Genomic DNA, 19365 nt, shown 5'->3' with positions numbered 1-19365 from the left:
AAGGTGACAACAATGCCTTCCATGGCCGTTTCCAAGTTGCTTTGAATGTTCAAAATCACAGTGTAAGAACACTTAAATCCTCAAAGCATAAGAAGATCCAACATAATAAACAAGTCATTTTTTTCTAGCCACAGCAGTCAAACGTTTAGCTTTCTAGCACATTCAGTCATTTATTTGTAAACAATTAACAAGCTAGTTGGCTACAACATGTTCTTCTCAAAACTGTCAACAGAGTCGCTAGCAAGCAACAAGATATGCCAAATATTAGTCTAAAAACCACTTGAGGGAAAATAAATCAGATTGGACCTTTCAGACAAGTTACATGACCAGGATTCAGATTTGTATCTTATTTCAAACCACCTATGAAGGTCGGCTTGAAATATCTGATTCCATTTGCTTTTTGGCTGTTCAGACTGCAGGATAAAAAAGAAGATTTGAATCAGATATGCAAAACAATTATATTTGAGTCACTTCAAACTGCCAATATGAACAAGAGTTAGCTAACTAACCACGCTGTTAGCTAGCTAGAGTTGAAGTCGGAAGTTTACATACACTTAGGTTGGAGTCATTAAAACTCGTTTCTCAACCACTCCACAAATTTCTTGCTAACAAACTATAGTTTTGGCAAGTTGGTTGGGACATCTACTTTGTGCTTGACAAGTAATTTTTCCAACAACTGTTTACAGACAGATTATTTCACTTATAATTCACTGTATCACAATTCCAGTGGGTCAGAAGTTTACATACACTAAGTTGACTGTGCTTTTAAACAGCTTGGAAAATTCCCGAAAATGATGTCATGGCTTTAGAAGCTTCTGATAGGGTATTTGACATCATTTGAGTCAATTGGAGGTGTACCTGTGGATGTATTTCAAGGCCTACCTTAAAACTCAGTGCCTCTTTGCTTGACATCATGGGAAAATCAAAAGCAATCAGCCAAGACCTCAGAAAAAAAATTGTAGACCTCCACAAGTCTGGCTCATCCTTTGGAGCAATTTCCAAATGCCTGAAGGTACCACATTCATCTGTACAAACAATAGTACGCAAGTATAAACACCATGGGACCACGCAGCCGTCATACCGCTAAGGAAGGAGACGCGTTCTGTCTCCTAGAGATGAACATACTGTGGTGCGAAAAGTGCAAATCAATCCCAGAACAGCAGCAAAGGACCTTGTGAAGATGCTGGAGGAAACAGGTACAAAAGTATCTATATCCACAGTAAAACGAGTCCTATATCGACATAATGGAGTGGCAGGTAGCCTAGTGGTTAGAGCATTGTACTAGTAACCGAAAGGTTGCAAGATCAAATCACCGAAATGACAAGGTTAAAAAAATCTGTCGTTCTGCCCCTGAACAAGGCAGTTAACCCACTGTTCCTAGGCCGTCATTGAAAATAAGAATTTGTTCTTAACTTCTTATGGCTGCAAGGCAAAGTGTTGAGTAGCCAGTGAAATCGTGCCCATTTCAAACGGCCTCCTACTCAAATCTTGCTCGTACAATATGGATATTATTATTCTTTTTGGATAGAAAACACTCTCTAGTTTCTAAAACAGTTGGAATTATTTCTCTGAGTGAAACAGAAGTCCTTCTGCAGCACTTTTCCTGACCAGGAAGTGAAATGTCAGAAATCGATGCTCTTTTCAACTTGATGCCTATACATGGTCTTGACACTTAGGAGTCTACTTACACTCCACACGCCTTCCTCTGGGTGTCAAGATGATGTGAGAGAAGAAATTTTGTGTATATCTTGATCTGGGGTGGAATACAAGCTCTTTGTATGACGTGACCGTCCACTTCCGGTAATCTGAAGCGCGCGACTTGGAAGTGCGATTGCCTTCTGTTTTGCTGCCGTAATGGGTGACTAACATCTCCGGCTCGGATTTTTTTTGATACATGTGACCATATCATCGTAATGTATGTTTTTTCAATATAGTTTAATCAGATTATTGACATTTTTTCGGGAGTTTTGCCGTGTTCCGTCCTCTGACTTTGATTACGTTGGAGAGAATTGTGCCACTCGGCTAGTGCCAATGCTAATTGAAGAGGGACATTTGCCATTCTGAATCCAAACAACGACTCATCTGGACAGAGGACACCTTGTTCAACATTCTGATGAAAGATCAGCAAAAGTAAGACCCATTTTATGATGTTATTTCATATATCTGTCGTGCATGTGAACTGGCCGTGGGCGCCCAAGTGTTTCTGGCTATTGTGGTAAGCTAATATAACGCTATATTGTGTTTTCGCTGTAAAACACTTGATAAATCGGAAATATTGTTTGGAATCACAAGATGCCTGTCTTTCAATTGCTGCAGACTATGTATTTTTCAGAAATGTTTTATGATGAGTAATTAGCTATTTGACGTTGGTGTCTGTAAATATTATGGCTGCTTTCGGTGCAATTTCTGATTGTAGCTGAAATGTAAACTATGGTTTATACATGAAATATGCAAATTTTTCTAACAAAACATATGCTATACAATAAATATGTTATCAGACTGTCATCTGATGAATTTGTTTCTTGGTTAGTGGCTATTTATATCTTTATTTGGTCGAATTTGTGATAGCACCTGATGGAGTAAGAAACTGATTGAGTTAGAAAAGTGGTGTCTTTTGCTAACGTGGTTAGCTAATAGATTTACATATTTTGTCTTCCCTGTAAAACATTTTAAAAATCGGACATGTTGGCTTGATTCACAAGAAGTGTATCTTTCATCTGGTGTCTTGGACTTGTTAATGTGTGAAAGTTAAATATTTTAAAAATATATTTTTTTGAATTTCGCGCCCTGCACTTTGAGCTGGATGTTGTCATAGGTGTACCGGTGTCGGGCTGCCGCCATAAAAGGTTAACTGACTTGCCTAGTTAAATAAAGGCAATTTTTAAAATTATTTTTTTAATGTTTAAATAATCTGAAAGGCCTCTCAGCAAGAAAGAAGCTACTGCTCCAAAACCGACATAAAAAAGGCCATAATGACCATCGTTACGTTTGGAGGAAAAAGGGGGAGGCTTGCATCGGGGTGGCAGCATCATGTTGTGGGGGTGCTTTGCTGCAGGAGGGACTGGTGCACTTCACAAAATAGATGGCATCATGAGGTAGGAAAATTATGTGGATATATTGAAGCAACATCTCAAGACATCAGTCAGGAAGTTAAAGCTTGAACGCAAATGGGTCTTCCAAATGGACAATGACCCCAAGCATACTTCCAAAGTTGTGGCAAAATGGCTTAAGGACAACAAAGTCAAGGTGTTGGCATGGTCATCACAAACCCTGAACTCAATCCTGTAGAAGATTTGTGGGCAGAACTGAAAAAGCGTGTGTGAACAAGGAGGCCTACAAACCTGACTCGGTTACACTAGCTGGTGAACTTGGTGAACTCATTCAGTGAAAGTAATGCACTGGGGAGTGACATAAGGTATAGTGCATGAGGTGGCTCTTTTTCCTCTAATGATCTTTCCCGCCAGGTAACGCAATCACCACACCTTCTGCTGCTCCCATTACTTATTGATTGCCTCTGTTAGTGACACTGATATAGTACAGGGCTGTTTTACATACTCTTACATTTATCATATTATCTGTTCAAACATCTCTGTAATTCAGGTCAAGTGCTTTCTGAAAGGGGAACATGCTGCAGTGTACCAGCCAAGAATCTAACCCACACTGATACCATCATGTGGTAGCAAATTCAGCTCTTGTAATGAACCTAGGGTCAACAGAGGTTAGGTTTTTGATTAGGGCCGGGACGATACCAGCATCATGATACTCGTTAGTATCATGGCAAGGAAAGAAGACATAAAGTGGATAACTTCTTTGGAAAACAGCCTTAATGTTGAAAACAAACATTATGTTGAAATCCAGTCACATTTGTTTATTTTCCAAGCTTTAGCACACAATATTTTACATACAGCAGGTTTTTAAAGGACCAAAGAGTTTGGTCTGCTTCGTGTTTTCATGTTTGCTGTGTAAAAAATATTGCGATACCGGTATCGTCACAGCCCTAATTACGACATTACGTTATTCACCTAGTGACCCAATAACAATGATTGGGCCATCCTGAGTGGCGCAGCGGTCTAAGGCACTGCATCGTAGTGCTAGAGGCATCACTACAGAACCTGGTTCGAGCACAGGCTTTGTCGCAGCCTGCAGCAACTGGGAGACCCATGAGGCGGCGCACAATTGACCCAGCATTGTCCGGGATAAGGGAGGGTTTGGCCGACCGGGATATCCTTGTTCCATCGTGCTCTAGCGACTCGTGGCGGGCCGGGCGCATGCACGCTGACTACGGTCGCCAGCTGTACGGTGTTTCCTCCGACACATTGGTGCGGCTGGCTTCCGGGTTAAGCGAGCAGTGTGTCAAAGAAGCAGTGCGTCTTGGCGGGGTCGTGTTTCAGAAGACACATGGCTCTCGACATTCGCCTCTCCCGAGTCCGTACGGGAGTTGCAGCGATGGGAGAAGACTAACTACCAATTGGATATCACGAAATTGGGGAGTAAAAGGGGTAAAAAGTATTTTTTATTCATAAATAAAACACAGGTTGGAGTGATTGTGTGACGCGTATGTAATACGGAACATAAGCAGACACATTCTGAATCACAGGTGTAAAACTCATTCCATGGAGGGCTGAGTCCGAGTATATGCTGTTTTTTCCTTTCAATTTGTGTCCAATTAAGACCTAGACAACCAGGTGAGGGGAGTTCCTAAATAATCAATAACCTTAATTGATCAATTAGTACAAGGGAGAAGCTAAAACCTGCATACACTCGGCCCTCCATGGAATGGGTTTGACACGTGTTCTAAACTGTGCCGAGTCTGACTGACCTTGCCCTTCCGGTTGAATGGTTCGATGGTGAGGGCGCCAGCTCCAATGTCCACGATCATGCCCAGTTGAAACCCATCGGTGGGGTGGGGCGCCCACACTGGTTTCCCATCCTCCATGGCTAACTACAGCTACCCTGTGGGCTCTGCACAACATGGAGAGAGGAGAAGAGTCAGGAGGTAGAAGCCTGATGATATGCATGCCAACAACAAAATACTACTGAATTTCCCCTTGTGGGGTAGTTTAATAAAGTATGAAGCTATTCATCTATCTACAAGTCTACCTTCTGTACATCCCCGATTGAATAAACATGCCATGCACCATTCAGATAAACAAGTATAGGCATATACAAAATTGTTTGGCAACATTCATCCATGTAAGTGTGTGCAACCCTAGTGTGTGCTTGTTTTCCATTCCATTATCTTGTTATTCCCTTGATTGAAAGATCCTGTAAAAGTGGATTTGCCATATAGAGGGAACAGGACCTAGGTATATCTCCAGAGAGACTCTCCACTTGAGAGCAGAGCTTGAGTCATTTTGACACCAGAGGGGAGCCAAAGGTGTTGACTTGAGGGGACTTCAGTAAAACTTGGGCTCTCACATACTGAAAGTGTACAATCAAGAATGAAGTGCAGTTTTTGCTTGGCAAAACAGTTATTGAGTGCTGCTAACAATGGTGCAATTACACTGTAAATCAAGGACTAATGCTAAACATTTAGCTAGCCATTTCTGGTCACCTAAAGTTAGTTACAAATAGTTACTATTTGGCCTATTTTGAGACCAATTATATTTCAAAAATGCTTTTAGTGGGTTAACTGAGGGAGCCAAGCATGTACCAGCTGTTGATGGTGGCATAACAATGACTCCCAACAACAGCAGTCAGAACAGGAGCATGAAATACACTCCGTCACACCAGCCCCTAGAGGTTTGATCTGTCACTGTGTGAGGGGTGACTGGAGAGTTCCATTGTACAGCATCACACAGTGATTGTTCGCCTAGTTAGCAGCTTCCCAGACCAGACAGTGTGTGTGTGTGTGTGTGTGTGTGTGTGGTTTCTCAGGACACAGAGGGCTTGCTGGGTGTTTGGCGGTGACCCAGATACAGCATGCACGCCTGGGAGATTCTTCCAGTGCACTTGTTAATTATTCAGCTTACGCTTGGCCAATCACTTAGTGATTAGATCAACAACGCCTGTTAGCTTGGGCATGGCGATGAACTCAAAAGCAGACTAAGTTTAGGCCTACAGTAAATCTACTAATGTAGGTCCTATGAGTATGTGGATCGTATTAGGTCAGTTCTGTAGTTGGTTTGACACAGGCAAAAATCAGGTCTACGCAAGGTCTACTACGCCTGTTGTGTTCAACACACGTGACAAATAAACTTGATTTGATTTATTTCCAGCAAACTAGATACGCCCCATTTTATTGCAACACACACTATCATTGATGAGAACAATCAATGGGGAGAACATTATCCTAAAAAGGGAAACAAAGGCTACACTTCAATACTGCCTTCATGTCAAAGTCCCAACCAATAAAGACAGGGTAATAGACAAGACAACAGGTGTGGCCACTGCCCTACATCTGTTATAGAAAGAGCGCTTGGAAAGGTTGGGTTAGCAAGCCATGAGATAAAATCAGCCATAACTGGGATCTTGGAACTACGTAGCTAAAATATAGAGCCTAGCTTATGCAAACAAGGTAAGTATGCCGAATATAGATATCCCTTAAATATTTTATAATATGCCAACCATACATGCATACAGTATACTTAAAAAGTCCACTGTACCACAAGGAGAACCAAATGTGAAGTGCCCCCTGCTCACTTCTGGTATTGTTATATTGCCCTGCTTTATATTACACTGATCCCATCTTTACAATGGAGTTCTTGTTAAAGAAAAGGTTGACCCATTTTGAATGTTACATTGTTTTTGTGCATTTCTGAGTGAAGTGCTATCGATTCCCTGGGTCATTTCATGTTTATCCGAGTTATTGGCGTTCAAACAGGAAGAAATTTGGCTGGTATGACGCAGCACTGTGATAAAGTCGCTCTCATTACACTCCAAGTTAATATGAATACAACTTTTAGATCACAAAAACGTCCATCATACATGTCAGATTTTAATATTGGCCATTGATCATATTTTTGCGATATTCCTACCTCAAGAAATGTGTATTTTAAATGGAGGTTCTAGCACATTTTTCCTATTTGTCTGCCTCTTTAGGCCAGCAACATACTACCATGCATCTCACTGCTGGCTTGCTTCTGAAGCTAAGCAGGGTCAGTCCTTGGATGTGAGACCAGATGCTGCTGGAAGTGGCGCTGGAGGCCCACTTGCACCATCTCTGGGTTGTCATTGTGCCCATTATCTTAACAGGAGGCACCCTTTTTCTGGTCAAAAAAAATATCCCAATGCCCCAGGGCAGTAATTGGGGACATTGCCCTGTTTAGGGTGCCGTCTTTTGGATGGGACGTTAAATGGGTGTCCTGAATCTCTGTAGTCACTAAAGATCCCATGGCACTTCGTAAAAGTAGAGGTGTTAACCCCCGGTGTCCTGGCTAAATTCCCAATCTGGCCTTCATAACATCATGGCCACCTAATCATCCACACAATTGGCTCATTCATCTTCTCTCCCAGTAACTATTCCCCAGGTCGTTGCTGTAAATGAGAATGTGTTCTCAGTCAACTTACCTGGTTAAATAAAAAGGAGATTGGAATCCAATGAATGAAGGAACATACAACGCCCCACCCAGCAGACTGTCGACCAATCGCGTTCACGGTGTCATGCTGCGTCACACGGTTGCTAAGCTGGCTCCAGCTGTCCTGTCTCAATGTCGAGAAATGTGCCTATTTTCCTCGTAATGTCATGATTCCAAAGCTATACAATATTACAGACAGCAAGTTTCTCACATCTCTGAAAAGATTTGTAACGTTGTACTTCTTGACAAAATTCTTGCTAAAGCGCCCAATAGACTCCCATTCACTCTTTGAAGTAGAGCTCCTTGTCCCAGAATTGCCCAGAATGCACCGCACGGCTCATGGACGTTGCATGGGCAACACTTCCCCATCTCCTCAAAAGTATATCTGCCGTTGCAAATGTCAGACACTACTCTGTGAGGCACATCAATCAGCAGGTTGAACATGCTGAGATTGTAGACTCCTAAATTGATAGCTGTAAAATCACCACTGCACTAACGAGCTACTTTACACGCTGATATTTGTCTTTGGTATTATTGTGTGCTCTTTGGATTATAGCAGCTGCAAAACGGCATATGTAAGACAGGGTTCCCACGGCATAAAACACCAGCAAATAAGTTCCAAGTAATTCTTATTTTGGAAATCTATTCCAAGATTTTCCCACACATCTTGTTCTGTCCTTAGCACAATAATTTCACAGTCCACTGCTTCCATGTTTGATGGCCTCAACAGGAAATATCACCAATAACAACTACAAAGACATCACATAACTAACATCCTTCCTGATGTTTAAAGATTGGAGTCTGCAAGAATTTTGTCAACACCAAAGCAGCAGAGGGTATGCATTTTTTAAAACACAAAATGGGCACAATGTTCATCAGAAATGCTATGCTACAGCATTATAACATTGCATATTACATCTTGATAGTTGACTACATGACAGACACTATCACATGAATAAACCATCCACCTAATACAGGCCCCATTATGGGTAGCTTTGAGTCTACATGTAATCCTCTTATGGCTCCTAAGACTGAACGGAAGTGAGATATTTGTCAGCCTGTTGAAGTATGTAAGGTGTGGTTCCCAGTCAGCTCATGAAGAAAACAAGACACCAGTGCAGTAATGGGGGAGACCAAGGTTCATAGGTTAAGAAGGGTTTCCTGGAACACACATACACACCAAACCTCCTGCCTGCCTTAAGCTTCCTGCTCCCTCTATGGAAGAGAGGATATGGAAAATACCTTGGGATATCTGCTGTTGCCTGACAGGATGTAGGGAAGAGTGCAGTGTTGCTGGTGAGTCAGTGGTCAATGCAACAATAGCCTCCAACCTAAAGGAGGCCATTCGGGGCTTGTCAGAGAGTAACTTGTCTTTTTTCTTAGCGGGTATTCTATCAAAATCTATTATTATTATTATTATTATTATAATACAGAACAGACAGCATTGATTAAGCACATTATCAATGAGCCTAATGCAGGGTGACCCAACTAGCAGACAGCGGGTTTGAAATGATTAGTCAAATATTATATCTGTTTGGGCTTCTTGCGATCAATTTGCAGTCTACAAATTATTTGTAATTATTGTTCCGGCACCATGAGCATCCGTTCAGGAACAAAATAACCCTGCGGCTGAATCTAGTTGATGATCCCTGGCTTCGTGTACCTTCAGAACATAGCTACTTTGATGGTTAAACTCCGCTGTTGTTAACAAGCCAGAATTATGCCACTAATATTTTTGTGATGCTTATTTCATGGCAATTGAAAAATCATGGCATGCACATCATGTCAATAAACAGTTACAGTAAGAGCTACTTCATAGCTTTGTCAAACAATCATTGGATAAAACTATTAACTAGCTATTGTCTAATAGAAATGTCACATACTTACATTCTAACCTGACAGCTTAAGTCACGTCGACATATTTACCTAGCTAAATATGGAGTATCAATCAAGACAATGGTTACATTTACCGAACAAAAGCAGGCAGGCTCGAGTTAGATAGATATAAGTTACCGTTAATGAGCTAACTAGAGCCCTATAATAACATTAGCAAATGGCATGCTTAGGCAGCTTCTGTAGCTACAGCATTGTGAGACAATTCCACTTAGACATTTTAGAGACATAATGCAACGCGAAATTAAAATGAATAGCTATATCAGTATTTTGACGAAGTCAGTATCTATCTCATTGGTATTTGCAAACTGCGCTCGCTCCACCATCATCACATAGCTAGCCACTCCCAGTTAGCTAGCCACGAGCTAACAAGTGTAGCCTACAGGTTATATCTAGCTACCTCGCTAAATGGTTTGCAAGAATACAAAAGAGGAACTTACAACAATGTATCCTTTAAACGATACGTCTGTATTCTTGATGTGGCTCAACGAAAAACTGGTTAAAATTCCCGCATACAAAATATAATTGACAATATCCGAACTCTTATTTTGGTACTCTGTCGACCGGTAATTCAGCAGCAGCCTACCCACAGCTGAGCAGACTGAAGTCCACCTGGGAGGCAGACATGACGTCACTGGGAATGCGCTTCTTTCCAGGAACAGTAACCGTCATCATAATGATACCTGTAGCATAAAGGTCGAGAAGTTGTAGTTGCAGCGTAACTTGATAATCTGCATTCGTATGTACTATATTGTCGAAGGATATTGATTCTCACTTGATACAGATAAAAGTAATGCATTTGTCCTTGTTTAATGTTTATAGCTACAGGATTGGTTTTAAATAATATTGTTTCCCCTTTCCCCCAGATGATCATGGGGAAAAGTACAGAGGACAGATGATAGTTGCAAATTAGCATACATCACAATGGTTTCAATAAAAGGTGTGTAAAAATGCTACTTCAGGCTCATAAATATTTGAGAGGCTGGTAATTTAACACTTTTTTAAGACATCACCTGAAGACAACATATCCCCCATTGAAGTCTATAATGGGTTTGTAGATCTAATTAGGACATATGATACCCATTGTATCACATTTCCCACAGGGAGAACGCATTTAAACGTGACATTACATTTTTACTTTCTTTGTTCATGTTATAATCCTGTCCTCCATGTCAAAGACCGCAACTGCACACAATGCCAGTCAAACAGTAGTTTTCTGGGTAACTGACCACAAGGGTGAACCATTGGAGGAATTAACCTTTATTCAACCATATAATTGATTGGGATCAGTGAGAACATCTCATTGACAACCTGAGGAATAGTGGATGAGTCAAATGAGCCAATTCGAGACTGAGGATAGAAGGATAGGAAAGCTTTTGTTTAAGGGAGGGACTATGACAACTGGAGAGCTGAGGCTGAGCCAATGGAACAGAGGACAATTTAATCAGATTAATAGAGCAGTACATCTGAGGCTGAGCTCCCGTCAGCTCTGTTGAGCCAACAGACCACCATGCAAGGGGAATCCCACAGCCGGAGATGGGCGTAAACAAGGAACAAGGCAGAGCACATGATGAAACTGCAGTTAAATCAATATCTCTCCTAAAGTGGGTTGGTCGATAGGGCTGTTAATTTCCTACAGTCTTGTTTTTGCATAGGCAACTACCCGGTCCTTAAAATAACTGCTTTATAAAAAGGACCACCAAACAAGAATTGGTACTTAAACATTTATTTATTTTTCACTTTCTTCTACTTCAAATGAAATTGAACAATGCTAGGCTGCTCGCTTATCAGATGGGCAATCCAACGAAGTGCCCCTCACAAATAATGTACTATGAGAACTTAGAGACATTCAAAAATGTACAAAACAATGTATTACAACAGTCTCATGTCTCTGACATTACATTTTCAAGCATAACAGGACATTAAGAATAAACCGGAACCCTTTATAGAACAAAGCTAAATTTTCACAGAAATTCTCAATTTATGCTATTTTAATCTGTGATGCGACAACTAAGGGACGAATCATATCACCATCCTATCAACCAATAAACATTGCAAAACACAGATGCTTAGTCACAAGCGCAGCCATGAAAAAAGATTATGCCTTAAAATTAAAAGGTGAGGTGTGTATGTATGTATATATACATACACACACAGTAACAATGTGATACAGAGTAAGGTAAAGGAACTAAATGTACAGTCACTGAGCCAGGTCCATTGAACCAAGGGAGACTAAATAACCCCACCAAATCAAATGGTGAATTTCATCGTATTGAATACTATATCCATTTAAAAATGGAGGTTATGAGTCATTTGTGTCCTCTTGTTGATGTTGAATTTTGAGGACGAGTTTCCTGATATCTGCTCGCTTGCGCTTCACCAGCATCAGTGGAAACCATTCCTTCAGGTCCATGGGCGGCTCAAAATCTTTTGGGGGATTCTAAATCCCAAAAAATATATATTTTTAAAGACTTCTTTAGAAATCTCAGAAATCTTAGCATGGTACAAGTCTCATTCATGGGGCCAGGAGTTATCTAACCAGTATTTATTTCCTGATCATATCATGGTCAGAAAAAAAACACTGACCCGATTCATCCTATATTAACCAATTGATTTTTATGTACTGAAGTCAACAATTTATGTCCTCACCTGGAAAAAGCTCTCCACATATTGAAGCAGGTAAACGCCACAGTCGCTGTAGTTGTCCTGCTGAGGGACCTGGGGGTTTGAGCCCCTCATCGAATCTTTAGAGAAACTCCTCAGACTCCCTTTCCTCACCTCCCACTCCACCTCCAAGTATCTGCATTCACACACATTTCCAAACTCAGTCCGTACTACAGTCAAAAAGGTGTTGCTAACCTGATAGGTGGATAAATAGTAGATAAAATCTTACTCTTGCAGGATCTTCACGACCCCCGATCTCACATGGCCTCCTAGGGAATCCATGATCAGGATACAAGGTCTGTTTGAGGAAAAAGCAAAAGATTTGATATGATCAGACAGTCTGTGATAATTCAAGGTATTGCTCACCATGAGGACATTGTAAATCTTATCAGTTTATGGTACATACAAAGAATGATTCTGGTGCCATCTAGTGACATGAGTGAATAACATTTTCTTGCAGGAATAATAAACGTTCAACTAGTGTGAGAACTACAATAGTCTACAAGGCAGCTGTAAGGTAAAGGAGTGTGTTAAAACCCCAGCCCATGGAACTTACTGTTTACAGGTAGTGGGTTGGGAGGAGATATCGACACTGTCCTGCTGGTCACTCTCATTGCACTGGTCCTTGATAGGGAGAAAGATTTTTAGTGTCAAATTCAGACGTAACATACTTGATAGAATGGCCTGAAAGACACATTCTCTAATCACCCCTTTTGATAGTAGTATACTGTCAAAAAAACTAATGTCAAAAACAGAATATGGTGTCACACAAAATATATATACAGATCCATTACCTGATTTGAATCCTGAACAGGAGAAAAGGCAAAGATATCCCTTTCTATTTCATATCCGTTGCAATCATCTAAAACATAGTTCACATGCTCCCAATTCAGCAGTTGAGCGGTCATGACTAAATGCAATTCCATTTATAATGCAGTTAACGATCAACTAGACTGTATTCTCTCTCCTCACTCACCTGAGAGGAGCTGCTTCTTTATCAGACCTAGACCATGGACCCCTGTGCTGGGGCTCACACTGAGCTCCAGCTCCTCTCCGCCCCCACCGTTTGAGCACACACACAGCCTCACCCCTATGGTGAGGTCGCAGTCTGGGGCTTCTGGGCCTGGCTGACCCCTGGTGCTGCTGCCCGGGGGGCTGAAGAACAGGGACATGGGGTTGGGGGAGGTGTAGTCCATCAGGAAGCACTTGTCCAAGCTGCTCTCTGCTTCCTCCAGCCAGGCTGGGAATGGGGAGTCTGGAGACAGGGGCTCCTGCTGGAGGTCCTCTAGGCCAGGGAAGCAGATGACCGCCAGGAACCAGTGTGCCCTGAGGAGAAGAGGGTGTTTTGACATGGATGGAAAGAAGAGTTGAGAAGGTGACTCAGGTAAACTAAAACATATGGGAACTTGACATTTGGGAGGAAAGCATACCTTAAATAAGATGCAAAGCAATATCATGACAATTTATGACAGAGTATATACTGTAATAGTATGCACGAGAGGATGGACTCACGATTCATTTATGGGGACAAAGATGAAGTCCTTCTGGAAGAGGTCAACATTCCTGGTCCATGTTCTCACTCGGTTGTGTCTCCTTTTCTTCACACTGGAATGAACGGTTGAGTTTAATTGTCCCACAGAGCTGGAACCTATTGGGCACTGGTTAAGTACAGTCGGCATACTACAGTACTTACGGTAGGTCCTCAGAGCATGGGGTCTTTCTCTGCTCTGTCTGGGTGAGGCGCTTGTAAAAGAAGGAGCTGAACATGTGACTCCTGTTGGCATCCTCCTCTTTCAGCATTGCAGAGACCAAGTACCTTGACAAACAATGAAGTATAACGTAAAGCAAAATTAAGCAACTTAATTCCATAGGAATGCAGATACTGAACATACACCAATGTTAACCCACTACGAGCAATGTAAAAGCAGATCTTACAGACTTCACTCACTTCAGGTAAAAGTCAATGATGACATCATTCAAGAACTCTCCCTCGTTGAGACAGTGCAGGTCTTCATTGGTGACAGAGATCCCCCCTCTGGCTGGATGAGGGGGGTACAGTATTATCCTAGCAAGACGACAACCCAAACATCACAATGGGGTTAGCAGAAGCAGTCTATTGTTCACTATAACAAGAGCACAAAGGGAATTGTCATTCACCTTTTGACTAGCCCTTTGAAGGTTGATTCAATCTCCACTATTTCATCATCCAAGACTTGTATTGGGGGAGGAGACAGGCATGCTAGGGGAGGAGACAGGCATGCTAGGGGAGGAGACAGGCATGCTAGGGGAGGAGACAGGCATGCTAGGGGAGGAGAGATCCGTGGTAGGGCAAAATAGATTTGTGGTAGGGCAAGAGAGATCCGTGGTGGGGCAAGAGAGATCAGTTGTGGGGCAGGTGCAATCCATCTTGGGGCAAGAGGCTTGGAAGATGGTGTCTGTTTACCGGAGCCACAAATGGAATCCAAAAACTGCTGCTGAAACGCATCAGAGGTCAGAGGTTTAGATGGACCTGAAATGGCCTGGGATACCTTGTGCAGAAATGATGAAGCTGTGCGAGGAGGAGATTTAGGTGGGCATGCAATGGGCTCTGAAACCTGCTGCAGAGAGGAAAACAAACAGAGGACACAAATAAAATCCATTGATGCTTCATCAGGTTATGTCATTGTGGATGATGCTCCATTAAATGCCTACAACTAAGAGTGCATAAGTAAATGGATTTTCATTTATTAAACTTTCCACCATGCCCCATCAGTAACATTACATGTTCAACATGCTTACCTTCTCTGGGGTTGGATGGTAGGAATGCATCAGTATTCTGTTGGCCTCCACAAATGGCAACTGTACTGTGAAATCCTCAGGAGCTTTATTTGCTCTGCCAATTTCTCTGAAGATCTTCTCCAGTTCAACTTTCTCCAGGTCAGACAGCATATTCTCAAACACTAAGATTATGTAGTTCTCGCCAAGATCTGCCGAAAGACGACAAACTTCAGATATATAGACCGAGGGATTAAGTTTGATTAAGTCAGCAAACTGAATTTACATTGGGGAAACAGGGTCTACAGACGAAAATCTACAGTATTAGAGTTCCCTTGGACAGTTCTTTGAGAAGTGTTCTTTAATACTCACGTTGGCCCTTGCTGTCATACCAGGCACCCCCGTTGGCTCGGGACATCTTGAGGAGAAGGCGGAGGCGCTGGGACTCCCCTGAGGTGGTCTTGAGGAAAAGGGCAGGCAAGTTTCGGGCATGGCACCACGCACAACTGGCCAGACTATACGACCATAGCCGCACTAATATTAACAGATTAGGGATGGAAAAATGTATTAAGGCCTTTACATACTGTCTGTGTGCTACATACCTCAGATTTATAACTCACTTTTAACAGCTTCAGCTCTTGGCTGCTCATATGTTCATTCCAGTGGAGGCTGCTGAGGGGAGGTCGGCTCATAATAATTGCTGGAACGGAGTAAATGGAATGGCATCAAACACATGGAAACCATGTGTTTGATAGCATTCCACCTATTCCGCTACAGCTAATACCACCGAGCCTGTCCTCCCCAATTAAGGTGCCACCAACCTCCTGTGGTTTATCCCAATAAGGCACAAATTCAGACTGAAGGGCTTTCTTTCTTACCTTGTTCATCGATCTGGATGTACTCTGCTGTAAACTGAAACAGAGTCAAATAAACTGAGTCAGAGGAATACTGGAATATCAGTGTTGTGTTCTCAACTGGTAAACAGTTTCAATTTTGAAATACTGTACTGTTTTCAATATTATACTGAAATGATAATAAGCTTACGGTGACATGCTTGGGAGGTTTCCTGCGCATTGTTCCCACTCTCACACATCTGCAGAACACATCAATCCTCTCAGAAATGTCAGCAGATGTCTTTTTAGGAGGAGGTGATATGGGATGATTCTGTTTGACTCTTCGCCGTTTTGTGGTGGGTTTGTCTGGGACCAACTTTCCAAACTTTGAAGGGAACCATTAAAAAAGGTGAAAACCGTGACATAACAGATGGTGTTAATAGGTATAAACAAAATCACATACATTAGGGTTGTATTTGGTGTGTACAGATAGTCAAGGGACATGTCACATTTGAGTGACCTAAGTCGTTTTACTAGTCAAGATTCTTATCAAGAATCCAATTGACCTTTGATCACTGACAGACTACGGCTACACAGCATTGAGTGTTTCTGATACCGGGTCTTTCATTCGCTTCTTCCTTGGTAGTCTGGTTTTGGAGTTGGTAAAGTAATTGCTTGTGAAGTCATCGTCATCAGCGACTGTCTCCAAACTGCCACCAGAGGGCGTTGGTGAAGAGTGACTAGTCCCTGACATTGGCGTACCAGAACAGACTGAGGTTTCTTCCTTGACATCACTTGACAACACAACTACATAAAAACAATAAGCATTATGTCAAGGATTGGATTTACTCTGTACAGTAGGATTCTTATGAAATGGCAGTCAAGTGAATAACCATTTACCTGCAGGTTGTAGGAGAGAAGGATTTTTCTTGGGCGATTCTTCTGTTTGAAGACATAGTGTGCCGTCAATCCTAGAATGCATTCCAGACATGAGTGACAAATGTTTAAAATCCTTCATTACCTTTTAAATAAGGGATACCTCACCTTTGGGCATTATTCTGAAGCACTAAAGCAGGGGTAAACGCATGTTGGAAGATGCTGCCTTGGACAACCACTCCTGGAGAGGGTACCTGGCTCAGAATGAAGTAGTCACTGTGGTTGAGGACTGTGCCGAAATGCACTGCTTCATTTTGAGAGCTGTGGTGACAAAAAGTGAGTTTTAAAAGATGTGGATTTTCAAAAGCAAAAGATAATTGTTAAACATTAATGAGTTTGTAGCTAAGCAAACTAAACTTCATAGAAACACATACCTAGGCATCTTGCCAATTCCCAACATATTGAGTCCAATGGCATTTCCTTTGAGAGATCTTTTCAAATGTTTATTTGCACAACGTTTTTTCATTTGTCAGTCAGCAGTGCAGGTAAAACTGTTGGAAAATAAAACATATCAAATTGAGGAAATCCAAATCCATTAGTCACCCATCCATTAATTAGCCTACCCACAACACGAAGCATCAGAACTGTATTGCTGGGTTGCTACCAAAGTCAGGTAAACATATATTCATTGGAAAAACATCAATATTTTTCACTGTCACCGAGGTCCAACTTGCAAGGGTTAGCTTTAGCTAGCTTTCTTCTTTCATTCGGTACTATGTTAGTTATTTTCAGACACACAAAAAAATGAACAACCACTCTCTTCGCAATATTAACTAAACTGGTGGAGAGTAGACGAATGTTATGTGAATTGAAACGCAAAACATCTTCTGAACTGGATAAACAAACCTTGATAGTAAGCTAACGCAAATGTCGTAGCTAATTTAGCCAGCTAATCAGTTCGCTCGCTAGCTTGATTTGAACTGATTGTATACACAGCTATTATGGTTGGTTAATGGAACTTTTCATTAATCTAGCAAAATACTAGCCTTTTTTTTCACAGAACATGTCTGCAATTCTGAAGATGACCGAAATTATTCGCACGCCCACCTATAACCACCTATCCGTGGTGTCATCAAAATGTGAACGTTCAACATTGATTGGAGGCTGAGCCAATCAGCGCCTCAGATGCCTGTTCATCACATTGTAACAATGAGCGCCAAAATATACTTAAATATCAAAAGTAAAAGTATAAATAATTTAAAATTCATTATATTAAGCAAACCATACGGCACAATTGTCTTGTTTTTTAAAATTTATTTACAGATAGCCAGGGACACTACAACACTTAGAGGTTATTTACAAACGAAGCATTTTGTGTTTAGTGAGTCCGCCAGATCAGAGGCAGTAGGGAGGACCAGGGATGTTATCTTGATACATTTCCTGTCCTGCTAAGCATTCAAAATGTAACGAGGACGTTTGAGTGTCAGGGAAAGTTTAGAGTAAAAATATTATTTTCTTTCGGAATGTCAAAAATATAAATCGTAAAGTACAGATACACCCAAAAACTACTTAAACAGTACATTCAAGTATTTTTAGTACTTAAGTCGTTTTAAGGTATCTGTAGTTTACTTTACTATTTATATTTTTGACAACTTTTACTTTTACTTCACTACATTCCTAAAGAAAATAATGTACTTTTTACTCAATACATTTTCCCTGACGCACAAAAGTGCTCATTACATTTTGATTGCTTAGCATGAAGGAAAATGCCCCAATTCATGCACTTATCAAGAGAACATCCCTAGTCATCCCTACTGCCTCTGATCTGGTGGACTCATTAAACACACATGCTTTGTTTGTAAATTATGTCTAAGTGTTGGAAATTTAAAAAACAAGAATATTGTGCCGTCTGGTTTGCTTAATATAAGGAATTTTAAATTATTTATACATTTATTTTCACTTTTGATACTTAAGTATATTTTAGCAATTACATTTACTTTTGATACTTAAGTGTTTAAAAAAAAATACTTTAAAACTTTTACTCAAGTAGTATTTTACTGGGTGACTTTAACTTTTACTTGAGTCATTTTCTATTAAAGTATATTTACTTTTACTCAAGTATGACAAATTGGGTACTTTTTCCACCACTGTACTAGAGATGTTGGTTATGTCATTATTATCCAAGCATGTGCCTTATTCCAGAGGAAGATTTGCACGGGATTCATTTCTCTAAACTACCCCCTGTAATTCTTTACTTTTTTTATTAAATTAAGTCTATGACAGAAGCCTGGTGTTTTTTATTCTAGGCGTGATGATATTTTAACATCATGCCTAGACGATATTAAGATTACAGTGATCACTCGTGCTTGGCTTTCAAATGTATAGGTGTCCCCATAGGCCTAATATTTAAATTGAGGAAATGTGATCATAATCATTATTCTAGCGATCCACGTTAGACGCCCATCCATCCTGCTGATGTGAGCTGCTGGGCAGCACGCTTGTACTTGATATGCATTTATGGATGAGAACGTGAATTTGACACTTCCAAAAATTAACTCAGTGGGGAATGGGGATTCCCTGCTTTACGATCTGTTGGGATTCATTAAATAGACTTAGACACTATGCTTTTTTTGCACATTTAATTAAATTGACGCATTTGGCGATGTTTAACTTCAATTCATTGACACAAAAGTTGCGTGCATAGCTTTTGATATTGAGTCTCTGCCTGACAAAGTGATTGATGTTAGGATATTCCATTTATCCCGTACAAGTTTATGTGCCAAATAAATGTAAGAAGTTACAGGTGTCAAGTTTATGGGCATGTGGCA

At 41.0% G+C, this 19365-nt stretch overlaps 1 protein-coding gene across 1 annotated transcript in view; it reads right to left on the bottom strand.

Annotated features, from left to right (window-relative positions):
• The window catches only part of LOC120023588 (unconventional myosin-VI-like), an 83609-nt gene extending 73653 nt beyond the window's left edge, over positions 1–9956 (bottom strand). The window contains exons 1-2 of the mRNA XM_038967622.1: positions 9851–9956; positions 4820–4962 (exon numbers count right to left, since the gene is read on the bottom strand). Of these exons, the coding sequence (XP_038823550.1) occupies positions 4820–4936 (117 nt within the window). The 5' untranslated portion in view covers positions 4937–4962; positions 9851–9956. The remainder of the gene's footprint in view (positions 1–4819; positions 4963–9850) is intronic.
• Positions 9957–19365: the final 9409 nt, after the last annotated feature.

The sequence above is a fragment of the Salvelinus namaycush genome, chromosome 28, assembly GCF_016432855.1.
Source record: "Salvelinus namaycush isolate Seneca chromosome 28, SaNama_1.0, whole genome shotgun sequence".
Classification (NCBI taxonomy): domain Eukaryota; kingdom Metazoa; phylum Chordata; class Actinopteri; order Salmoniformes; family Salmonidae; genus Salvelinus; species Salvelinus namaycush.
This window is presented reverse-complemented; position numbering and strand designations above follow the sequence as displayed.